The sequence below is a fragment of the Drosophila subpulchrella genome, chromosome 2L (assembly GCF_014743375.2).
Source record: "Drosophila subpulchrella strain 33 F10 #4 breed RU33 chromosome 2L, RU_Dsub_v1.1 Primary Assembly, whole genome shotgun sequence".
Lineage (NCBI taxonomy): Eukaryota > Metazoa > Arthropoda > Insecta > Diptera > Drosophilidae > Drosophila > Drosophila subpulchrella.
The window spans coordinates 26,089,179-26,115,208 of NC_050610.1; the positions used below are offsets into that span (position 1 = coordinate 26,089,179).

At 34.7% G+C, this 26,030-nt stretch overlaps 1 protein-coding gene and 1 long non-coding RNA gene across 4 annotated transcripts in view; both read left to right on the forward strand.

Annotated features, from left to right (window-relative positions):
- Nucleotides 1-245: 245 nt before the first annotated feature.
- Nucleotides 246-8,714, forward strand: LOC119546813 (lethal(2) giant larvae protein). Of its 3 annotated transcripts, XM_037853396.1 has the most exons (10): nt 246-530; nt 1,456-1,616; nt 1,681-1,725; nt 3,415-4,193; nt 4,256-5,444; nt 5,502-5,607; nt 6,025-6,667; nt 6,731-7,164; nt 7,435-7,543; nt 7,599-8,714. In XM_037853396.1, exons 2-10 carry the CDS (start codon nt 1,533-1,535, stop codon nt 7,729-7,731), a joined length of 3,522 nt encoding a protein of 1,173 aa, XP_037709324.1. In that variant the 5' UTR covers nt 246-530; nt 1,456-1,532; the 3' UTR covers nt 7,732-8,714. The 3 variants fall into 3 exon arrangements, with proteins under 3 accessions (XP_037709324.1, XP_037709326.1, XP_037709327.1); XM_037853398.1 differs by lacking the exon at nt 1,681-1,725; XM_037853399.1 differs by lacking the exon at nt 7,599-8,714 and having other exon boundaries at nt 7,306-7,443.
- A 16,389-nt stretch (nt 8,715-25,103) lies between these two features.
- LOC119547639 overlaps nt 25,104-26,030 on the forward strand; it is a 46,987-nt gene continuing 46,060 nt past the window's right edge. The window contains exons 1-2 of the long non-coding RNA XR_005219237.1: nt 25,104-25,243; nt 25,339-25,395. This is a non-coding gene — a long non-coding RNA (uncharacterized LOC119547639). The remainder of the gene's footprint in view (nt 25,244-25,338; nt 25,396-26,030) is intronic.

A 26,030-nucleotide genomic window follows, 5' to 3' on the forward strand; every position in this document is an offset into this window, starting at 1 on the left:
AATATCCCTATACACATTATTTCATTAATTTTCTAATTTAATTTACATTAATTTACAGGTTCTCTGTAGCACTAGAACTAAAAAGTTGAGTTCTTTTTCGCGCGTGCAACTTCGAAAATCGTGGCGAAAATACTAAAATATCGATAGAAAAGGTAGGTGTACTCGCTAACTACCTAAACGCTTCCAGCGATTAATATCGCCAAATAAAACCATCGATGCGCGACGCTACACTTTTCACATCACTAACCACCGATCGCGACTTTGTTGTGTTATGTTAAAAATGACGCGCATTTTGCGCTGAAAATTGTTCCAGTCTAATTAATAAGAGCCCAGCTCCGCGCTCGATACAAACTCTGTGTTCTCTATTATCAATGTTCGTCGTACCTGCTTAACTTTTGAAGCGACGGGGAATGTGATTAGTGCGGCGTCCCTCAAAGTACATATACATATACATGTGGGTGTGTCAGACAAGACAGTTCCAGCACTCACTCGGAAGCCACCGCCTTAACTGCGTAAGGAAAGATAAATAGGTAAGTGTCCAAACACTGCTTTTGGCTAAAAATGTTCATTATTGTCAACTTATCGAAGTGCACACACAAGTATGGGTTTCATGGCGTACAGGCGTAGGCGGTGAGTCAGCCACGCAAACAGTCTGCAGTCGTCATTTTATAAACACGCACATTTTGGGTGTGTGTGTGTGTATCTGATGAACGGCTGCCGGCGTTAAATTGCAACGCCTGGTCAACTACTTCGATCGGGAATGTGCCTGAAATTAGGTCATCACCTTGCGCCATAAAAAATTTGGCTCCACCTAACTTGTATTGGTTATCAGTTAAAACTATCGCGACAGAAATGGTAAAACGCTGATATGCCGTTTATTATTCAGGTGCCTTTTTCTTTGCTTACTCACGAATACATACAGTATATGAATTTCATGTGCAACGCAGCATAGCGAGTTCATTAACATGAAATACATACATACACATTAGCAAGAGCGCGGATCGAGCGGGCACATCTATCTTGCATCTCACTTTTCTGAGTATATTGCTGAATAGAAAATAAATCAAATTTTGGTTATTACTGTACGCCTAAATGGAGTTCCGCCTCTGTATCTAGTTACCTGAAAATTTACATGCTTACATACAAAGCGGTTCAACGATTCAGCCGCCTACAAACGATTTCCTGACGTTCGGTGAAAATAACCACACAACTTGTTTGGCAAGTCTTGCAAGCCAAGTTCTAGCTGACTTGTTTGCATTTTTCTGGTAGAAAATAGTTTATTTTTCAAAACACACTGGATAGTCGGTCCTAGCAATACTTAAATAATACCAAAAATATAATTTGTTTATATCTAATCAAATTCACTGGGATTTATTCAAAATCGAACTCAATTGCTGACTGATAAAATATCCAGAATTTATATATCACAACTATTCTCTTATATTTTATTTCCAGTTTTATTAAAAAAAAAAGCCGCGATTAAGTGTACACCCCTTCTACGAATCCAACCCACCATAGAAGTCTTGTAAATTATGTTGAAGTTTATACGAGGAAAGGGTCAACAGCCCAGCGTGGAAAGACAACGCCTACAGAAGGACCTCTTTGCTTATCGAAAGGTATGTATTAATCGACTAATGCTTTAATCAGCCGCACCTAGTTTTTTTTATATATTTTCTTTAGGACGTTATGAGTTTCCTATGTCGAACGCCAGAGATTAGTTTCAAGGTAAATTTAAGGCCTGGCACATTAGTTAGCCATTTACGTTTAGGGAGTTTCAAGAAAAAGTTTAATACGAAACAAGAATGTTAGCTTTGGCAAGCCGAAGCTAATATACCCTTGCAGTTATAAGGAAAAGTCTATGTTAGTCACACCATTTTTTAGTGATATTAAAAAATGGCTATATAAAAGGAATTCCGTAATTATTACAGAAAAATTTTATCTCGAGTTATACCAGGATTTCAGTGGCGGATCCTGGACTCGATTGTGGTGTGGAGAGGGATTTTCAGAACATCCGATCCTTCCTATGGCAGCGATATGATATAGTTGTCCTATTTTTTTAATTCTGGAATTTTAAAAAAAGCCGAGATCTCGGAAACTATAAGGTCTATAATGTTGGCACTTGTCATGCAGATTCTTGGGCATTCTGCGCAGCGCAAGTTTGTGTCACTCTAACCCACTCTAACGCCCACAATCGACAATAACACTAAAACCCGTCTACCGCCCACATTTTAAAATATTTTTTAAGATATTAAGTGAGACTTTGTTCTTATTATCAATACCCTTCCACATGCAAAAAAATAAAAAGTTATAGCCAAATAATAATAAAAATTTTGCAAATCAATCGAGATTGCACATCACATGTAGGAAATTAGCTGTTTTCACTAATACGCCACCGAACCGCTAGGGGCGCAATAGGCTAGATAGGCGCTATAGAAGAAGAAGATAGGTGGTGACTTATGTATATACTACCTGCATAGAAAAGACGTTTGGAAAGCGGTAAGGTATCTAAATGCCAAAAAATTAAAATGTGAACAATTATTGTAACCGCCGCAAAGTGTGCAATCTTGGAAACAGACTCTTGCTTCTTGCAATATTTGCCATCCTTGCACTCTTTTTAGCTGAATAATGAACATCTGATAATCAAGGCACTCTACTAAAGCGTTCTCTCTCTCTCTCTCTCTCTCTCTTTTGGTTTCCATTTAAATTAAATACAAATTTTAAAAAATTTGGTTAAACTCGATTTTGGACAAATACAATTTTTATACAAAAAATTAAAAAATTATGATTATTGTATCTAACCGAATCTGGTTATTTAAGTCTTTGTTTAGTGCTAATTTCAAAAATCGATCAGAAATTTTGAAACAAAGGCATACATTCTTAACTACCCTAAGGAACAGTTTATGTTGTGTAATTATATAGAACTTCAAAGTTAGTCATCAATGTATCATTAAGCAAAAGTACCGAGTGCAATCAGGCCAAACTAAGTCGCCAGTACCATGAAGGGAGTATAGTTGATAAGATTAGCTTTATTTGTTTAATGGGCTGGGTAAATGGTTCGGCCTCACAAGCACCTCCATATCATACGAAACAAAATATGTTGATTGTTTAAGTAGATAGGAGCAGTAAAAAATGATAAGATTTCAAAACACCACAAAGTACACCGAACGGGAATTTATGCACCTGTAACTAGGTTAAAAATTCACAGATACATGCAATATGTTCAGTTTTGATTGCCCTCTGTTTTACTAAAATGCTTTTTATTTCAAAATTGGGCCAAAAAAAAAACATTTGAACATTTGTGAAACAGAGTAGGAGAATAATACCAAAGGCAATCCAAAAATGTAATGCTAAATGTGAGATATGAAAATGAATTATTAAAGATAAAAATATACTAAGTTAATATATTTATTTTAGACCGCACAGCATGGCTTCCCTCACAAGCCTTCGGCGGTGGCATATGATCCTGTCTCAAAACTCATGGCAATTGGAACGCAAACAGGGGCCATAAAGGTTTTTGGTCAACCCGGAGTTGAATTGTATGGGCAGCATACATTAGTGAACAATTCCGCATCGGAGCTAAACGTTCAACTACTTGAATGGGTTTATGGAACTGGTCGCATACTTTCGTTAACAGCAGCCAATCAATTAATTTTGTGGGAGCCTGTTGGCACGACTTTGCTCCCAATCAAAACACTTCCCTTCGACGGCAAACTGAAAAAAGTTTCATCGCTATGCTGTTCCTTAAGCAAAGATCTGCTTTGGATTGGGACCGAAGGTGGAAATATCTATCAACTCGATTTACACACATTTACAATAAAAGAACCTGTAATCTACCATGATGTGGTGTTAGAGCAGGTTCCACCAGCGTACAAGCTGAATCCTGGAGCAATTGAGTCTATCCGCCAGCTTCCAAACGCTCTTAACAAGCTGCTAGTTGCTTACAACCGAGGTCTATGTGTCTTATGGGATTTCGAAACAACTTCCGTGGAACGAGCATACATAGCCCCCGGACATGGGCAAAGTGTTGGTCTCTCAGTGAACTTCGGAGGATCGGAATTCAGCTGGTATCACGCTGATGGCTCCTATGCAACATGGAGCATAGATAACGAGAAACCGCCGTCCAACGTAAACTATGTTCCCTATGGCCCTGATCCGTGCAAGAGCATAAATCGTCTATACAAAGGCAAGAGAGGGTAAATATAAATGATAAATGAAAGTAATTGGATGTTTGCTAGTTTTGCATTTTTTTTTTTAGATCTAACGATGTGATTGTTTTTTCGGGCGGTATGCCACGCTCAGCATATGGTGACCATAACTGCGTTTCCGTACACGCCAGCGATGGACACAAAGTGTGTCTTGATTTTACATCCAAAGTTATTGACTTCTTTGTGACTTACAAAAATAATAGTGATGTCGCTGAAGTGCTTGTTGTACTTCTTGAAGAAGAACTCTGCGCGTACGACCTCACTGACTCTAATATTTCTGCTGTCAAAGCCCCTTATCTTCACTCTGTGCATGCATCAGCCGTTACCTGCAATTATCTGGCTTCTCAAGTCATACAGTCCGTATATGAGAGCATTATACGAGCAGGCGATGAGCAAGACATTGACTACAGCAATATTGACTGGCCCATTACTGGCGGTGCTCTTCCAGATTTGGGAGAATCTGATGAAGAGGATACGGCTAAATTGTATGAGATAATGTTAACGGGGCACGAAGATGGCTCTGTTAAGTTTTGGGATTGTACTGGAGTGTTGCTTAAACCAATTTATAATTTTAAAACGGGCAGTATTTTTGGAAGTGAACATGACTTTCGGGACGATGCAGTAGGTGACATAAGTGCGGAACAACTTGATGAAGGAGAACCGCCATTTCGAAAGGCGGGTCTTTTTGATCCTTACTCCGATGATCCTCGATTGGCAGTAAAGAAAATAGCATTTTGTCCCAAAACCGGACAGCTTATTGTTGGAGGCACTGCGGGTCAAATTGTTATAGCCAACTTTGATGACGCCTACGAAAAGGTATCTTTGAAGTACAGTTCAATGAATTTGGTAAGCGACCGTGATGGGTTTGTCTGGAAAGGTCACGATCAGCTCAACGTGCGACCCAACCTATTGGACGGTGATGCGATCCCTGTAACTGAAAACGGCGTAAATATATCAGGAGTGCTGCAAGTTTTGCCTCCTGCCAGCATTACATGCATGGCACTTGAAGCAAATTGGGGCCTCGTTTCCGGTGGAACTGCGCACGGGTTAGTGCTCTTTGACTTCAAGAACTTCGTTCCAGTATTTCATCGCTGCACATTAAATCCAAATGATCTCACTGGAGCAGGTGAGCAGCTGTCTCGTCGCAAGTCATTTAAAAAATCATTGCGGGAGTCATTTAGAAAGCTTCGCAAGGGTCGATCGACAAGAAACAACCCCAGCAATCAGGTGCCAACAACAGTGAGTAGCATACTTGATAAATATTTATTTTCTTATTATAAAAAAGTATCTTTCTAGCTGGAGGCACGGCCCGTTGAGCGGCAAATAGAAGCACGCTGTGCTGACGACGGACTGGGATCTATGGTGCGTTGTTTACTGTTTGCCAAAACTTATGTTACCAATGGTGAGTTTATTTTTCTACTATTTGATTTTTGAATATATTGTATATCCTTATTTTTATTATTTTTAACGAGTTAATATGTTTAAGCTGTAGTCTGAATTACGCGAAGCGCGAAACTTGCAAAAATCTTTATTGTCATTAATGTTGATTCTGGGCATATTAGGCTAAATAAATAATATATTGTAAAAGATAAGCCTTATTTAAGACTTCAGGCAAAACATTCAAAAAGGATATTGATAGAATAAATATCTATATTTCGTATCTCAATTACTTAAACATAATAAGAATGTTTAGGAAGCCATATTTTCTTCAGTCAGGTTAAGATCTTGCAAATTATCAGTAACCGTTGATTAGTTTTAGTTACAGTTGTTTTTTTTTTTTTTTTTATACAATTTCTGTCCTAATTTGTTGTATTTTCAGTGAACATAACATCGCCAACTTTATGGTCAGCTACAAATGCTAGTACCGTCTCGGTTTTCCTTTTGCATCTGCCCCCAGCGCAGACCGCTGCAACAACAGTACCATCGGCAAGTGGCAATGTACCACCGCCCACTCCGCGTCGCATTTCCGCGCAGCTCGCCAAAGAAATTCAATTAAAACATCGTGCTCCAGTGGTGGGTATATCCATCTTTGACCAGGCGGGTAGCCCGGTCGATCAACTGAACGCCGGAGAAAACGGTAGTCCACCGCATCGTCTACTTATCGCTTCCGAAGAACAATTTAAAGTGTTTTCACTTCCACAACTGAAGCCGATAAACAAATATAAGCTTACCGCTAACGAGGGTGCTCGGATTCGTCGCATCCACTTTGGCTCGTTTAGTTGTCGCATATCGCCTGAGTTACTTCAGAACATGCACGGGAGCAGCCCAACCAAATCCACACGCTCACATGGTGATGGAGAGGGGTCTGCAAATATTAGTGCAAACCTGTCTGCTGGTCGTGGAGATGTGTATCACGAAACTGCACTGATCTGTTTAACCAATATGGGCGATATTATGGTTTTATCAGTTCCTGAACTAAAAAGACAGCTAAACGCCGCTGCAGTACGTCGGGAAGACATTAAGTAAGCCCCAAGTACTAATAATATTTTAACATATATGACTAAAGTCGTATCTTCATTTTGCAGCGGAATTTCCTCGCTCTGTTTTACAAACTCTGGCGAGGCCCTGTACATGATGTCTTCGTCCGAGTTGCAGCGCATTGCGTTAGCCACATCCACAGTCGTGCAACCCACAGGCAGTGTTGAAGTAGAACCTTTGGGAACTGAAGAGTCGGCCTTGGAAGATAAGGATCCAGAAAGCGATAAAGAAACATATGCAAATTCTGAAGTTGACAATACACTAGACCCACCAGTCGCTACTATTCGTGCTAAACCTATAGAGGGAAATATTGATAGAAGTAGTCTTCATCTAACCAATGGAATCTGCAACACTAATTCACCCAATCAAGCCAACGAGACTATCAGCAGCTCAATTGGTGATATTACCGTTGACTCGGTGCGTGACCATTTAAATCTTACAACAACCACGTTGTGTTCCACGACTACAGAGGAGACTCTTGGTGAGTGATACCGTTTTGTTAGACCAATTTCATTTGCTTTTGTTTGACTGTCTTTTTCTATATATGTTTCGTTCTGCAATGTTTGCCATCAAATCAGTTTTTATTTCAATTCAATTTAAATTATTTAATTTTTGATTTTAGATATGCGTACGAAACGACAATAAATGCAGATTATCTTTTGTTTTTCTATAAGCACGGCTCCACCTTATATTTAGAAATTAACATGACTTTTATAACACTAATTATACTGACATCTCTACATAAATGTAGGTCGCCTATCAGTGCTTAGCACACAAACAAGCAAAGCTACTACCACCGTAAACGTGAACGACATTCCGGATATTAACATTTCCAATTTAGGGGACTTGTCATCTAAAAGGTGTGTTTTTACAAGAAACTTTGAAACTCTATTAATTATCCTAATTACTTAACAGCAACACAACGGAAACGAGTACTAGTTCTGTAATAATAAAATCTGTTATTACGAGCATATCTCACGAAAAGACGAACGGTGAAAGCGATATAGGAACAACAAAAAATACTGCGCCTGAAGAAAGTCAATTCTAATAATTACAAACAGGTGCGGTCAAGTCTTAGCACACATGACAAAATACAACAATTAAAACAAATATGTAAACTGTTTTGACGATATAATATAAAAATGCGAACAATGTATTTATAGTGTTTCGCGCACTCGCAGTGTAAAAACAAAATCATAAGATGAATTCACAGAATTATACTTGTGCTATTATCCTGACCGCAACTGTTTATTTTACTTATAAATATGTATGTTTACGTATTTTCACACAGTGACTTTACACATGATTATTGTGGCGACAAAACAAGAAACAATTGCATTTTTTAAAACATTTTTACCCAGGGACCGAAAACAATCAATACTTGTCAGATTTCATTTTAAAAGACTACAGTGATTTTTAAATGTAGGAAATAACACTATTTTAACTCTAGACCACAAAGTGTAAAAATTAGCCAAATTGAATAGCAAACCAAAACAATATACACCTACCACAATGTATCTAAAACTCGAGAAAATTGGCATTAGCAAATAAAAATTACAAGTAATGAATTTTGTCGGTCCCTGTTTCTATCTTCAAAATAACGTTAAGTATACATTATTTTCCATATTTTTATGTTTACAAGAATTTAGTGGAATTTACACATTTTATACTTATTCTTTTAATGTTGATAAATGTGTGCGCAGCTTGTTACATTACCATGTAAAAACTATGAAGATATCCGTTTCCCTGTTTAATTCAATTATATTTTTTGTAAATATGAGAATTTGATTCTATAAGGTGCGTACTTTTAACGCTTTTGAATGCACAAATTGACCAATCGTCAATTTTGTTTCTTTAACCTTATATTCTAACGAATTGGGGAACAGGTTTTAAAGAGTACAAAATGAAACAAATGCCTTATCAACACTGACTAAATTTATATTGGATTTTAAAAAGTATTAAAAAACATGTACATCTATAGATTAAAACTGTTTACTATGCATTTAACAAATAAACAAATATATTAAAGCATTTTTATAAATGAGTTTCTGAAGGTTAGAAAAATTTGAACATATATTAAAAAATTAATTTTATAAACAATTGCAGCGGACTTAGCTGATATTAAAAACAACATTTATTTAAAAAAAAAACCTTGTCATCTAGTAGAGAATTTCAATACATTTAAATTGGAGCATTAGGTTATCGATAGCGATAAGAACGATCCGCCAGGTAATGCCTTATTTAAATAGACCTGCAAGCAGTACCGGAGACCTGCCAACTCATCTGTGGGGCAGGAAATCATGGTCACCCTAGAACGTTCTTGTCGTCGACCCGGTTCTTTGAACCTGAAACAACGGAGATCCGAATCCATGACTAAGCGAAGAGATAGAGACGGACAGAAGTTCGATGTATTCGAAAGTCGAGAAGGCAACCGCCAATCAATTTTCGGGAAATCACCAAATTATTGCTACACTTGTGGATCTATATCGTTAATCAAATACTTATAAATTAGTTTCATAAATTGTTTTAGTACCATAAATTAAAGCTTAAAATGGTTATATTTAAAAACAAAAGAAAATACCCATATCTGTAAAAAATATTTTTCATTAGCAAAAACAGAGTATATTGCATAGTAACAAATCAAAGTTTTGAATAGGAAGGACAAGGCAAAGGTATTCACCATATACAGCTGCGGCAAAAAAAATAGCACCAATGTGTAGGCAATTCTTCTTTGTGCTACAAAATGGTAATTTTTTGCAATATTTTTATCCTGCTTGTAAGGGTAAGTAGGGTTACATATCTACTAACTAAAATAAAAGTGATTGCGCACACAATGCGGATGGTTTTTAAAATTTCGATACACTTATCAAAAAAGTAGCAAAGTTATGCGGCAAGAAAAATAGCACCACTTAAAGAAAAGGCTTAAAAAACTTAAAAATAACGCGATTTGAACATTTGTTTTGATTGAAATGTATGTTTTTATACGTCTTAAGGGGGTATTCTAGTCTAGAGGCTCTAGTTTCGAGCCTTTTTTAACAATTAATTAAAACTAAACAATTGATATTTTTAGTGTCGGGTTTTTTATCATTTGTTTATTTAACTTAGAAGAGTACATAAAATAAAATTAAAAAAAAAAAATTTTTTTTTCATCGAGTTATGCGTCCTTGAAGTAGAGGGGAAACAAAAAGGCCGTGTCCTCGTCGCCATGATTTCTACCCTTGTGGTCATCTTAAAAATAAAAAAAAAAGATTCTTAATCAGTACGAATGTTGCTATGTCATCAACCAGCAAAACTAAAAAAAAATTTTTTTTCATAAAATGGCGGCCACTCAAAAAAAGGTCGATTTTTTTTACTAATTTTTTAATTTTATCAATTTTGTTAAAAATATTACAAATTTTAAATTCTTAATTTTTGTTGGATCATGCGATAAAGAGATATTGAAAGAATATTCATGCCAAATTTTAAGTAAATCGGCTGACTAGAACTTGAAATATTATGGCTACCGTATCAGAAAAAGTAGTTTGGAGAAAAACGCGTTTAAAGTTTTACGTTAAATTTCAGGCAGTGTAACTGATAGAATAGCACGTATAACTTACATTCTCTTAGTCAGCCATAATTTTAAAAATAATTTGAATTTTGAAAAATCCGTTTAGGGAGATATTTTTGAATATCTAAACTATCGAATTATGAAAAAAAAATTTTCGGTTTGTGGGCGTTAGAGTGGGCGTGGCAAACTTTTTTTAGATCAATCGATAGGTATTGACGAGACCAATACATTTCAGTTAACATTTTTTATCTAGCATACAAATTGTGGGCGCCACAGATTTGGGCGGTTTGTGGGCGTTAGAGTGGGCGTGGCATATTCGCGTAACAAACTTGCGCTGCGCTTAAGCCTACGGAATCTAAATCTTAAATCCCGTTTCTCTATCTTTGATATTTTCCGAGATATCCGCGTTCATATTTACGATTTTTTGAAGTTTGTGGGCGTTATAGTGGGCGTGGGAAACTTTTTTTTCGGTCAATCGGTAGGTATTGATGAGAACAATACATTTCAGTTAAAATTTTTATTCTAGCATCAAAACTGTAGGATCCACAGTTTTGGGCGGTTTGTGGGCGTTAGAGTGGGCGTGGCACTCTTTTGAAATAAACTTGCGCTGCGCAGGAATCTCAGGAATCTGCATGCCAAATCCCAGTATTGTAGCTCTTATAGTTTTCGAGATCTCAGCGTTCATACGGACAGACGGACAGACGGACATGGCTAGATCGACTCGGCTAGTGATCCTGATCAAGAATATATGTATATACTTTATGGGGTCGGAAACGCTTCCTTCTGCCTGTTACATACTTTCTGACGAATCTAGTATACCCTTTTACTCTACGAGTAACGGGTATAAATACCCCCTTAAGGTAAAAAAATATTGTTCTAAGGCTTGGGCTGCAACAACAACAACGACCGACCTTGACGTCACTGTACACCTGTAAAATTGTTGTGTGACTCTTTCAAAATAGCTCAAAGGCAGTTTTTTTTCTTCGGTTTTGCAATAAAAACATAGTTTTTAACATTTCTGCAAAGATTTTCGATGTGTTTTAGTTCTGGGGCTTGAAAGGTCCCCATTATACCATTAAGCTTAAGGGTTTTTATACTTTAGACGACTCTCTATCAGATTTTTTTGGTTTATAATCGTGGTAAAGCTTCCAAAATAAACTAATTTTGTATTACGAATAAAATTGCATCATAATTTCTGAGCTATCGAAGTTTACATGTTCATCCTGTATGGGTTTACATTATGACATGGTACCATTATTATAGTACGAGAATATGCCCATACCATGATACTTGCTTCACCATTATTGTTCTTTGCAAATGTGAATTGGGGACTCAATTTTGAATTTGTAGGTTATCTGAAGTGAATTTTAAGCCTTTTTCATCTAAACATAAGCAAGTTTCAGCCTCCAGGCCATAAAAGAGTTTCCCTTTAACTGTGGGCCTTATTTAAGACTCGCCTTTCGAATTCACCCATGCTCTGCAGTATAGGGAGATTTTTTTTTTGGACGTCAAGCGCATAATTTTTGTATATGGTCATTATATCCAACTTTTTATGTACTTACAAATATTAAAAAAAAAATGTAACTTGATAGGCGGCTTAAACGGGACCTACTTGCATTCATGCACATGACTTTTTAACAGTTATAGAGTCATTGCGGCTTTCGCACTGCGTGCTATTTTTTTTGTGTTCTTGTTTTAAGTAACTACTAATCATTATTATAAAGAATTCGACGATTCAACTTAACTTATCTTTTTTATTGCCTTCATAAAATGGTTTTGTGAATGTCCTTCTATTTTTACCATTACAGTGCGCTTAATGACCCATTGGGAACACTATTTTATCAAATCTGAGCAAATGAAGTTTTAAGCCGAAAACCGTTAATAGTGCTATTTTTGTTGCCGCATAATTTTGCTCCTTTTATGATAAATGTATCGAAGTTTTAAAAACCATCCGCATTGTGGGCGCAACCACTTTTATTTTAGTTAAAAGACAACTGATACTATTTAGTGCAATATTTGGATTCATAACTTATGGCAAACACAGGAATTTTTCAAAAATCATTTTGCTTATATTTTTTATGATTTTTTGAAAATTCTTAGAAACATGCATTTGAGCCATATTTTTCCGTCATTGTCACCTTCAAAAAATCATAAAAAATATAAGCAAAATTATTTTTTAAAAATTCTTTTTGTAGTTACAATTATTTTTCTTTGAAGAAACTTTTTTCATCAAAAAATTTAAGTTTTCACGTCGAGGAAAAAAGTTCAAAAAGTAGATTTTCACACAAATTCGTCCTTTTCAATAAGTACTGAATGGGTTAAGAAATGTATTGTATCATTCAAACGGCATTTAAATTACCTTTCCATTGATGCCAAAGTTAACAAGATGTAAGTTCAAATTATATTTAACTTTTGTTTTGTGAAAATACTTTTGACCACCCTTGTATATAGCCGCAGAATTGAAAATCTGCCATTGTGGTCCAATCGTAACGAGTGATACACCAATCGAAAGGTATCGCAAAAACTAAGAAAATTGCATACCAAGACTTTCGAAATATAGATTTGTTTGGGAGAAGAGACGGTGAAAGTGTAAAAGTAAAAATTTAGAAAATTGGAGCTGCTGGATACGGTGGGGATAAAAGCCCCCGGCTGTTAATATTAAGTTTAGTTTTATTCTTACTGAGAATACGCGTCGAATGACACCTCATTTGTTGAAATCCGATGTCCCGTTCAAAAGTAATTCAAAAAACAAGATTTTCTTCTTCCCAAAATGAAAACGTTTGTCCCTTTGTTTGTGGGTTTGTATGCATCCCATCTTAGTTTTAGGGTTTTGAAAACCCTATGGGTGTATAAAGTAGCTTGAAGTAGAAAACGTTTGTTTTACGACTTTTGGAAAAACCCGCTAGTTTAGCGGAAAATCAAAAAAAAGCCAGATTTAAAATGCTTATAGTATCTAAACAATTAATGCTACAGAAACGTGCTGTATATCTCTAAAAAGATAATTTAATTTTAAATTTAAATACTCTTCATATAGTAAAATTGTCTGAATATAATAAATTTAGAGTTATGACAAAAAGTTATTTTTTAAAACCACTTTTTGACTATTTTCTCAAAATTGAGTCGAACGATTTCTTTTTAAATTTCAAATCATATAGCCCTTGAGATTCCTCAACTTTTGATATTTAACCCTTTTTCCCCTAAAAATTACCGTTTGGAAGATATTAAGCGATTAAAAGTGCAACTCGTTTCAGCTCCGTATACGAAATATTTCATACTTATTGGAATAAACAAGAAAAAAACAATTTGATGAAAAATTTTCTTATTCGATTTTTTCAAACGGAAATAGGAAACTTGATCAATTTGTTCTACCACTTTGGAAAACCCCGCTAGTTCGGCGGGAAATGTAAGAACGACAGATTTCTCTTAGAATCTGAATCTATACAGCCCTTGAGATTCCAAACTTGTGCTATTAAAATAGGTAATTGAAGCGATAAAACTTGTTGTGCCTAATTTAAGGTGGCGTTCAGCTAAAATTAGGGGTCGAAGCTGTGTGTTTGGTTTTTCAATAGTCAAGCCATATGGGGACGACTCCTAGTCATGGTATTGGGGTACTTAAACTCTTGAGCAAAAAAAAACTTCTGATATCAAACAAAAACACCTCTTAACGAGGTAGAAAGTAGTGGCGAACGCGCCTTTAACATAAATTTCTGATATCAACAATTGTGTCGAAAAATGATATTACATTCGTTAAAATAAATAAACTAAATTAAATTTATGTATGTACTCGGCACGCTACAACAGAAAATGTACATGTAGGTAAATAAATATTTACTGTTGCGGGCCGAAATCACAAATTTAATATAGTTTATTTATTTTATCGAATGTAATATCATTTTTCGTCACAATTGTTGATATCAGAAATTTTTGTTAAAGGCGCGTTCGCCACTAGTTTCTACCTAGTTTTGTCGGAAGTTGGCTAAATTGGGTCCCAACTAAAAGAATTACTGTTTTTACCAGCTAGTAACCTCGGCTAACGGTCTAAATAATTTTCGGTTAGATCTAGGGACACTTAAATAATTAGCCGGTTTTTACATTTTACATAGTGGGTTCGTTATTTTTTGTGTGCCAAAAATAACGTTTTGATTCCAATCTATTGGAAATTTTATTACGAACTCAACGCGGTGTGACACTCCTCATTTGGACCATTTGTTAAGTTGCCTCGGACAACATACTGATATTATTTAGTGCAAAACTCGGATTCATAACGTATGGATCAGTAACTTTTCTGTTGATTTTTTTTGTCGAAAGTTGGCTAAATTATGTCTCAGCATAAAAAAAAATGAAAATAATTTTTATCAGCTTACATCCTCAGCTGAGGCTTCAAATCAACTTCTGGTAGATTTAGGGGACTTTAATAATTGGCCAATTTTAACATATTTCATATCACGTTTTTTTGGTCAAAAATCGTCAAATACTAAAATTTATGACTGTTTTTTGGTCGTAATTAATTTAAAAAGTGTCTCCGCACAAATATTAAATGCATTGATCAGCTTACGACCTAAGCTAACATGATGTCGGTCGTTTCAGGTAGATTTAAGAAATTCAGTAATTACTGTGGACGGCAATCCACGTAGTGACGAAGCGCACCAGGAGTATAGACAAACGGCCAGGTTCTTACATACAATAAACTTGCGCTACGGCGTTGCAAACATATATGTACATATGTAGATATGTAGGTACATATCTTCAAATGAAATTTAAATTCAGACAAAGACAAATCACAAATACAAATATTCCCCAGCAAATGTAAACGCAATTTCGCCCATTTAGTTACATATGTATGTATGTACGTTCCTATCATTATTTCATCACATTTATATTCCATACAATACATACATACAACAACCATAACGGGTCGTTTGGATTGGTTATCTGGCCTTTGATTGGCGGCATTTTAAAACCTCAACCCCCACTAGCAACAAAACGTAAAAAAACCCAAAAACCACCATCAAATTAGACAGCGCACAAACGCACACAACCACGAAGGCACGGCCAGAAAATCAAATCGGCACGTACATATGTATATACATATGCGTACTTATCCATTCTTTTTGCGGGCCGTTATTCAGATGCTTTACATATGTACACATATTCTTGCGCCGTATTCAATGTAACATATTTTTTCTTCACTTTGTGTTTATTTCACTCTTTGACTTTAAATTCCACTCTAACTCCCTCTGTGTCTGTGGGAGCTCACTTGAAGAAAAAATGGAATTGTTAAATTAAATAAAATGAAAAAGTAATAATGCAACTCGAAGAAAAACTTTTTTAAATACCATGCAATGCTAATTATTTTATTATATTTTTAATTAAGTATTAATTATTATTTATTTACAATATAAAATGATTTATTTGATATTTTGAAACATTAATTTTAATTATTAATAATGCGCAGTATTCAACGGAAATGTAACGTGTTCTTTCCTTTCTCTCTGTGTGCCTACTTCACTCTCTGACTTTAAACTCCTCACTCCACTCTCGCGGTCGGAGCGGACGGCTCGGTCACTTGGAGAAAAATAGGGAATGTTTAATTTAAAGAAAATAAAATAATCTAAATCTAAGAAATACATTATGTTTAAATGTCATGCGTTTTCCAAATGTTTCCTCTTTTTTAATATTAAATATTAATTTTTGTTCATGTACAATACAAAACTATTTATTACTAACTTGGTATTAGTTTGTTATATTTATTTTTCATTAATGAATTAATCATTATATATTGCCTATTTACTAAATATATGTTTATATATATATATCTACCCAAAAGCAATAATCATCAAATTATAATACAACATTCATACAAGGTATTTTTGGTTACAGTGCACTTGTAAGCATTCAATGTGCTCTCTCTCTTTCTCTCTTATTCTCTTATTGACCACTGTGTGAGTAGTGCTCAATCGAAGCGGACTACTCAAAGAGAACGGATGCGTGGACGAGTGATTTATTCAAAAATGTAAGTTGGACAATATTTTTACATATAGCATTCAGCATGTATATCTTATTTATTGTATTATATGTACTTATATTTAATTTACTAAATCTATTTCTTTACAGCTGACCGAAGTAAACACGAATTGAGACCAAAACACAAGGATTTACATTAAAATCAGGTGAGTGGACAAATATGTAAAAGTGCATACGTATTTAAACCAAATAAACGGATGGTTTACATTAAAATTAAACACAATCCATAAAATAGTGCAATATTTTGGTTCATAACTTATGGCAAGAGAAATTTTTCCGTTGATTTTTTGGTCGTAACTTGGCTAAATTGGGTCTCAGCTAAAATAACGACTGCTTGAACCTCAGCTTACGATCCAAATCATTTGCGGGTAGATCTAGGAGACTAAAATAATTGGCAGAATAGTTAACAATTAATTAATTGGCGCCATTCCGACAAGTTACCTGTGCTTTGTCGCGCATCAGTACCATTACTTTTATTTTTTTTCTTGTCTGTTCTTTTTGCGGTCCGTTATTCAGCTGCCATTCATATGTATGTATGTATGTACGCAGTATTCAACGAAAATGTAACGTTTTTTCCCTATATTCTCTCTTCTTTCTCTCTCATCCTTTTGCGGGGCGTTAAGCTGCACATATTTACATATGTAAAATGCACATTGTACGTACATACATATTCAACAAAAGTGTAACGCATTTTTCCTCTCTGACTTGAAATTGCTCACTCCTCTCTCTCTCTCTCTCTCACTCTCTCCCCTCTCTGTATCAGCCGAAGCGAACGGCTCGCTCACTTGGCGAAAAAAGGGAATGTTTTATTTAAAGAAAATAACGTAACCTAAATCGAACAAATACTGTTTAAATACCATGCACTTACTAATAATCTTTTTTTTTATTCCAAACTAACAATTAATAAATGCAATTGCACAATACAATATTATTTATTTACTTCCCATTACTTTTAACTTATTTATTTATAATTACTTATATATATATTATTTAGTACTATTCGTATTTCATTATTAATAAATTAATAAATTTGTATTCGCTTTTTTACTAAATGTTCAAACATATATATGCAAAAATACATATATGCACAAAACTCATTCTAGTTATTTTTGGCGCAGTGAATTTAGAAGCATTCCGTAAGGGCGTCGCGGCCATCATTTTTTCGCTCTCTAATTCTCTTATTGAGCAAACTCTGCTTGAGCAGAGCTCATTAGAAGCGGACTGCTTGATGGAGACGAACGTAGCGGACGAATAATTTATACTATAAGGTAAGTTGGCCAATTTTTTTTTACATACAACACATAACATGTACAACTTATTGTAATTATATCTAACTTATATATGTATATGTATTTATTTCCAGCTTAACGAAACACAAAAGGATTACAACACAAACACAGAAGGATTAAAATTAACTCCGGTGAGTGCACAGCAAATTAAAAATTCATTAATATTTAAGTGAAAAAAACAAAAACAGTTTAAAACTACAAATCAACACACAAACAAATGAAACAAACAATAATTGTTTTAATAAATAAATACATACATACGCACCGGCCTCACAGGCACACTAGCCAAAAGTTTGCAATTAAAAACAATTAAAAAACTAAGTGACCTAAAAAAAAGAGAAGTGTACCTGTATAATTCAAAGAAACAGGCAATTTTGTCAAAAGACAATTCGTTTTTTATAAATAGACAAACATCCATATACATTTGGCCGGTGACACCGGCTTTAATTACATACCTATTTACAAAAGCCAAAAACAAAAGCGACAGGAAAAAAATACAGCAATTTTTTCCAAATGAATTTTTTTTTTTTAAGTGCTGACAATATAAAAGGATGTCGTCGCAATATACTTATATACATATATCCTAGCCCCCCACCAAACCAACATGGCTTCATGTACAAATAAATAATTTCTAACCAAATTCGTATTCAGCTGTCTAGCTGCCTGCCACCATATGGCCTAAAATAACCAACTATCAAGTTAAGCTACAGATATTGCTGATCCAATTTATAATTACAAACAATTCTCATGCTGGGTTTTTCGCATCGGGTTTACAACAAAAATATAAAACAATAGGGTAAAACAATTGAGGGACTCAGCTAAAGAATGACCGTTTTAACAGGCTAACAACCTGAGCTACCGATCCACTTAATTTTCGGGTACATTTAGTACACATAAATTTATGGGCATTTTTTGCATTTCTATAAGGGGTTAAATCATTTTTTTTTGTTTGCCAAAAATTGTCAAAAACTCAATTTTTTTCTTTTGAATGCCAATCTATTTGAAATTTTGGTTTCAAACTTAACGCGGCGTGTCAGTATTCGTTTGGACTACTTGTTGCAGTTTTTTTTTTTTGACAAAATACTGATTATTTGGCGCAAAATTAGAATTCTTAGCTAATGACAAAAACATAAATATTTCGGTGATTTATTTGTCGCTGCTACGCCTAATTGAGGGTCTTAGCTAAAATAATGACTGCCTCAACTGGCTAACGATCCACTTCATTTTCGGGTGCATTTTGGAGACTTACATTTATGGGCATTTTTTAAAGGGGTTATATCCCCTTTTTTTGTTTTTTTGCTAAAAATTGTCAAAAACTAAATTATCGAAATTTTGTTCCGAACTCAACGCAGCGTGACACTTCTTGCTTGGACTATTTGTTGCGGTATTACTGATATTATTTGGTGCAAAATTAGGATTCTTAGCTAATAGCAAAAAATAAATATTTCGTTGATTATTTTGGTCGCTGCTACCTAATTGAGGGTCTCAGCTAAAAGAATGACTGTTTCAACTGGCTAACAACCTGAGCTAACGATCTACTTCATTTTCGGGCACATTTAGGAGACTTACATTTATGGGCATTTTTTATGAGGGGTTACATCATGTTTTTTTTTTTTTTTCTAAAAATTGTCGAAAACTAAATTACCTAGTTTTGAATGCCAATCGAGTCGAAATTTTGTTTCGAACTCAACGCGGCGTGACACTCCTTGTTTGGACTATTTGTTGAGTTGTTTCTGAGAATATACTGATATTATTTGGTACAAAATTAGGATTCCTATCTAATGGCCAAAAATAAATATTTCGGCGATTTTTTTGTAGGTGCTACGCCTAATTGAGGGTCTCAGCTAAAAACTAAAGTTTTCAGTTTTGAATGCCAATTGATTGGAAATTTTATGTCAAACTCAACGCAGTATGACACTCTTTATTTGGATCATTTCTTGCGTTGCTTCGGAAAAATACTGATATTTGGTGCAAAACTAGAATTCATAACTAAAGGCAAAAACAGGAATTTTTCGGTTTTTTTTTTTGGGGTTTATTGGTCTTAATTGAGATACTCAGTTAAAAGAGTGTCTGTTTTGACTAGTTAACAACATTAGCATACGACCGACATAATTTTCCGGTTCATTTAGGAGGCCTAAATAATTTGGTAAAATTTGTAAGTTTAAATAATGTATTTAAATATTGTCTTTTTCTCGAGTGGTACTAATTGTTAACTAATATTTCCCCACCTCTCTCTCTCTCTCTGTTTTTCGAGTAGTAATAAATGTAAACAAACATTTCCTTCTCTGTCCCTCTGCTTTACATTAGGCTCTTCTCCCTTTAAGAGATTATATGATTGACATTTTTTCTTTGAAATACCATTGGTGTAACTACGTTCCCGCAAACTAAACAAAAACAAGTAAACACAAAAAAATTAAATATATGTATGCAAGCACACAAAATGTATTTAATCAGTCATAAACAGAGCGTGTGCAAGGGGAGTGATGACGATGATGATGGGTAGGACAAATTAAAATCCAGCGATAAAAACTAAAAAAATACCGATTAACCCATTAACAAATGTTAACGCAATTTAGCTTATTTAGTTACACAAGTATGTATGTACGTGTGTAAGTTCCTATCATAATATCACATTACTATTCGGTACAATACTTATGTACAATGTACATTTTACATACAACATCAATAAAGGGTCGTTTGGATAGGCTTTCGGCATTTTATACTCTGACAAACAACACCAGCAACAAAACGTAAACAAAGACCAAAAAACAACCACCAAATTAGACCTAGCGTGCAAACACACACACACACACACACACACACCACGAAGGCATGGCCAGAGAGTCAAATTGACCCATGCATGCATGTGAACATATGTATATGTACACATTCAAAGCAGAGCAGTAGACAAATTACCCGCAACCATTTTTGGCGCCATCCCGACAAGTTACCCGTGCTTTTTCGCGCATCTGTACCATTACTTTTCTTTTTTTCGCCTCCACTCTTTTTGCGGTCCGTTATTCAGCTGCCCTTTATATCTACGCTGTATTCAACGAAAATGTAACGTAATTTCCGCCTATTCTCTCTTCTATCATTTTTTTGCGGGGCGTTGTTAAGCTGCTTTACATATATACAATGTACATTGTACATACATACATATTAATGCAAAGTATTCAACGAAAGTGTAACGTATTTTTCCCCTCTGTCTGTGCTCACACCACTCTCTGACTTGAAATCGCTCACTCCTCTCTCTCTCCCTCCCCGTCCCACACCATCATCACCATACTCTCTCACTCCCTCCCCCTCTCTCTCTTTCTCACTCACTCTGCCTCCCCCTCTCTCTCTCTCGACGCTCTCTTGGCGAAAAAAGGGAATGTTTTATTTAAAGAAAATAACGTAACCTAAATCGAACAAATACTGTTTAAATACCATGCACTTACTAATAATCTTTTTTTTTATTCCAAACTAACAATTAATAAATTTTCATGCACAATACAATATTATTTATTTACTTCCCATTACTTTTAACTTATTTATTTATAATTACTTATATATATATTATTTAGTACTATTCGTATTTCCTAATTAATAAATTAATAAATTTGTATTCGCTTTTTTACTAAATGTTCAAACATATATATGCAAAAATACATATATGCACAAAACTCATTCTAGTTATTTGCAGTGCATTTAGAAGCATTCCGTAAGGGCGTCGCGGCCATCATTTTTTCGCTCTCTAATTCTCTTATTGAGCAAACTCTGCTTGAGCAGAGCTCATTAGAAGCGGACTGCTTGGTGGAGACGAACGTAGCGGACGAATAATTTATACTATAAGGTAAGTTGGCCAATTTTTTTTTACATACAACACGTAACATGTACAACTTATTGTAATTATATCTAACTTATATATGTATATGTATTTATTTCCAGCTTAACGAAACACAAAAGGATTACAACACAAACACAGAAGGATTAAAATTAACTCCGGTGAGTGCACAGCAAATTAAAAATTCATTTATATTTAAGTGAAAAAAACAAAAACAGTTTAAAACTACAAATCAACACACAAACAAATGAAACAAACGGACAAACAATAATTGTTTTAATAAATAAATACATACATACGCACCGGCCTCACAGGCACACTAGCCAAAAGTTTGCAATTAAAAACAATTAAAAAACTAAGTGACCTAAAAAAAAAGAGAAGTGTACCTGTATAATTCAAAGAAACAGGCAATTTTGTCAAAAGACAATTCGTTTTTTATAAATAGACAAACATCCATATACATTTGGCCGGTGACACCGGCTTTAATTACATACCTATTTACAAAAGCCAAAAACAAAAGCGACAGGAAAAAAATACAGCAATTTTTTCCAAATGAATTTTTTTTTTTTAAGTGCTGACAATATAAAAGGATGTCGTCGCAATATACTTATATACATATATCCTAGCCCCCCACCAAACCAACATGGCTTCATGTACAAATAAATAATTTCTAACCAAATTCGTATTCAGCTGTCTAGCTGCCTGCCACCATATGGCCTAAAATAACCAACTATCAAGTTAAGCTACAGATATTGCTGATCCAATTTATAATTACAAACAATTCTCATGCTGGGTTTTTCGCATCGGGTTTACAACAAAAATATAAAACAATAGGGTAAAACAATTGAAGGACTCAGCTAAAGAATGACCGTTTTAACAGGCTAACAACCTGAGCTACCGATCCACTTAATTTTCGGGTACATTTAGTACACATAAATTTATGGGCATTTTTTGCATTTCTATAAGGGGTTAAATCATTTTTTTTTGTTTGCCAAAAATTGTCAAAAACTCAATTTTTTTCTTTTGAATGCCAATCTATTTGAAATTTTGGTTTCAAACTTAACGCGGCGTGTCAGTATTCGTTTGGACTACTTTTTGCAGTTTTTTTTTTGACAAAATACTGATTATTTGGCGCAAAATTAGAATTCTTAGCTAATGACAAAAACATAAATATTTCGGTGATTTATTTGTCGCTGCTACGCCTAATTGAGGGTCTTAGCTAAAATAATGACTGCCTCAACTGGCTAACGATCCACTTCATTTTCGGGTGCATTTTGGAGACTTACATTTATGGGCATTTTTTAAAGGGGTTATATCCCCTTTTTTTGTTTTTTTGCTAAAAAATTGTCAAAAACTAAATTATCGAAATTTTGTTCCGAACTCAACGCAGCGTGACACTTCTTGCTTGGACTATTTGTTGCGGTATTACTGATATTATTTGGTGCAAAATTAGGATTCTTAGCTAATAGCAAAAAATAAATATTTCGTTGATTATTTTGGTCGCTGCTACCTAATTGAGGGTCTCAGCTAAAAGAATGACTGTTTCAACTGGCTAACAACCTGAGCTAACGATCTACTTCATTTTCGGGCACATTTAGGAGACTTACATTTATGGGCATTTTTTATGAGGGGTTAAATCATGTTTTTTTTTTTTTTTTCTAAAAATTGTCGAAAACTAAATTACCTAGTTTTGAATGCCAATCGAGTCGAAATTTTGTTTCGAACTCAACGCGGCGTGACACTCCTTGTTTGGACTATTTGTTGAGTTGTTTCTGAGAATATACTGATATTATTTGGTACAAAATTAGGATTCCTATCTAATGGCCAAAAATAAATATTTCGGCGATTTTTTTGTAGGTGCTACGCCTAATTGAGGGTCTCAGCTAAAAACTAAAGTTTTCAGTTTTGAATGCCAATTGATTGGAAATTTTATGTCAAACTCAACGCAGTATGACACTCTTTATTTGGATCATTTCTTGCGTTGCTTCGGAAAAATACTGATATTTGGTGCAAAACTAGAATTCATAACTAAAGGCAAAAACAGGAATTTTTCGGTTTTTTTTTTTGGGGTTTATTGGTCTTAATTGAGATACTCAGTTAAAAGAGTGTCTGTTTTGACTAGTTAACAACATTAGCATACGACCGACATAATTTTCCGGTTCATTTAGGAGGCCTAAATAATTTGGTAAAATTTGTAAGTTTAAATAATGTATTTAAATATTGTCTTTTTCTCGAGTGGTACTAATTGTTAACTAATATTTCCCCACCTCTCTCTCTCTCTCTGTTTTTCGAGTAGTAATAAATGTAAACAAACATTTCCTTCTCTGTCCCTCTGCTTTACATTAGGCTCTTCTCCCTTTAAGAGATTATATGATTGACATTTTTTCTTTGAAATACCATTGGTGTAACTACGTTCCCGCAAACTAAACAAAAACAAGTAAACACAAAAAAATTAAATATATGTATGCAAGCACACAAAATGTATTTAATCAGTCATAAACAGAGCGTGTGCAAGGGGAGTGATGACGATGATGATGGGTAGGACAAATTAAAATCCAGCGATAAAAACTAAAAAAATACCGATTAACCCATTAACAAATGTTAACGCAATTTAGCTTATTTAGTTACACAAGTATGTATGTACGTGTGTAAGTACCTATCATAATATCACATTACTATTCGGTACAATACTTATGTACAATGTACATTTTACATACAACATCAATAAAGGGTCGTTTGGATAGGCTTTCGGCATTTTATACTCTGACAAACAACACCAGCAACAAAACGTAAACAAAGACCAAAAAACAACCACCAAATTAGACCTAGCGTGCAAACACACACACACACACACACACACACCACGAAGGCATGGCCAGAGAGTCAAATTGACCCATGCATGCATGTGAACATATGTATATGTACACATTCAAAGCAGAGCAGTAGACAAATTACCCGCAACCATTTTTGGCGCCATCCCGACAAGTTACGAGTGCTTTTTCGCGCATCTGTACCATTACTTTTCATTTTTTCGCCTCCACTCTTTTTGCGGTCCGTTATTCAGCTGCCCTTTATATCTACGCTGTATTCAACGAAAATGTAACGTAATTTCCGCCTATTCTCTCTTCTATCATTTTTTTGCGGGGCGTTGTTAAGCTGCTTTACATATATACAATGTACATTGTACATACATACATATTAATGCAAAGTATTCAACGAAAGTGTAACGTATTTTTCCCCTCTGTCTGTGCTCACACCACTCTCTGACTTGAAATCGCTCACTCCTCTCTCTCTCCCTCCCCGTCCCACACCATCATCACCATACTCTCTCACTCCCTCCCCCTCTCTCTCTTTCTCACTCACTCTGCCTCCCCCTCTCTCTCTCTCGACGCTCTCTTGGCGAAAAAAGGGAATGTTTTATTTAAAGAAAATAACGTAACCTAAATCGAACAAATACTGTTTAAATACCATGCACTTACTAATAATCTTTTTTTTTATTCCAAACTAACAATTAATAAATTTTCATGCACAATACAATATTATTTATTTACTTCCCATTACTTTTAACTTATTTATTTATAATTACTTATATATATATTATTTAGTACTATTCGTATTTCCTAATTAATAAATTAATAAATTTGTATTCGCTTTTTTACTAAATGTTCAAACATATATATGCAAAAATACATATATGCACAAAACTCATTCTAGTTATTTGCAGTGCATTTAGAAGCATTCCGTAAGGGCGTCGCGGCCATCATTTTTTCGCTCTCTAATTCTCTTATTGAGCAAACTCTGCTTGAGCAGAGCTCATTAGAAGCGGACTGCTTGGTGGAGACGAACGTAGCGGACGAATAATTTATACTATAAGGTAAGTTGGCCAATTTTTTTTTACATACAACACGTAACATGTACAACTTATTGTAATTATATCTAACTTATATATGTATATGTATTTATTTCCAGCTTAACGAAACACAAAAGGATTACAACACAAACACAGAAGGATTAAAATTAACTCCGGTGAGTGCACAGCAAATTAAAAATTCATTTATATTTAAGTGAAAAAAACAAAAACAGTTTAAAACTACAAATCAACACACAAACAAATGAAACAATCGGACAAACAATAATTGTTTTAATAAATAAATACATACATACGCACCGGCCTCACAGGCACACTAGCCAAAAGTTTGCAATTAAAAACAATTAAAAAACTAAGTGACCTAAAAAAAAAGAGAAGTGTACCTGTATAATTCAAAGAAACAGGCAATTTTGTCAAAAGACAATTCGTTTTTTATAAATAGACAAACATCCATATACATTTGGCCGGTGACACCGGCTTTAATTACATACCTATTTACAAAAGCCAAAAACAAAAGCGACAGGAAAAAAATACAGCAATTTTTTCCAAATGAATTTTTTTTTTTAAAGTGCTGACAATATAAAAGGATGTCGTCGCAATATACTTATATACATATATCCAAGCCCCCCACCAAACCAACATGGCTTCATGTACAAATAAATAATTTCTAACCAAATTCGTATTCAGCTGTCTAGCTGCCTGCCACCATATGGCCTAAAATAACCAACTATCAAGTTAAGCTACAGATATTGCTGATCCAATTTATAATTACAAACAATTCTCATGCTGGGTT

Bases quoted from the DNA above. Each gene is read 5' to 3' on its own strand.
- LOC119546813 (XM_037853396.1), top strand. From the start codon at position 1,533: ATGTTGAAGTTTATACGAGGAAAGGGTCAACAGCCCAGCGTGGAAAGA. The intron at 1,617-1,680 runs GTATGTATTAAT...TATTTTCTTTAG, and splicing joins ACCTCTTTGCTTATCGAAAG to GACGTTATGAGTTTCCTATG. The intron at 4,194-4,255 runs GTAAATATAAAT...TTTTTTTTTTAG, and splicing joins CTATACAAAGGCAAGAGAGG to ATCTAACGATGTGATTGTTT.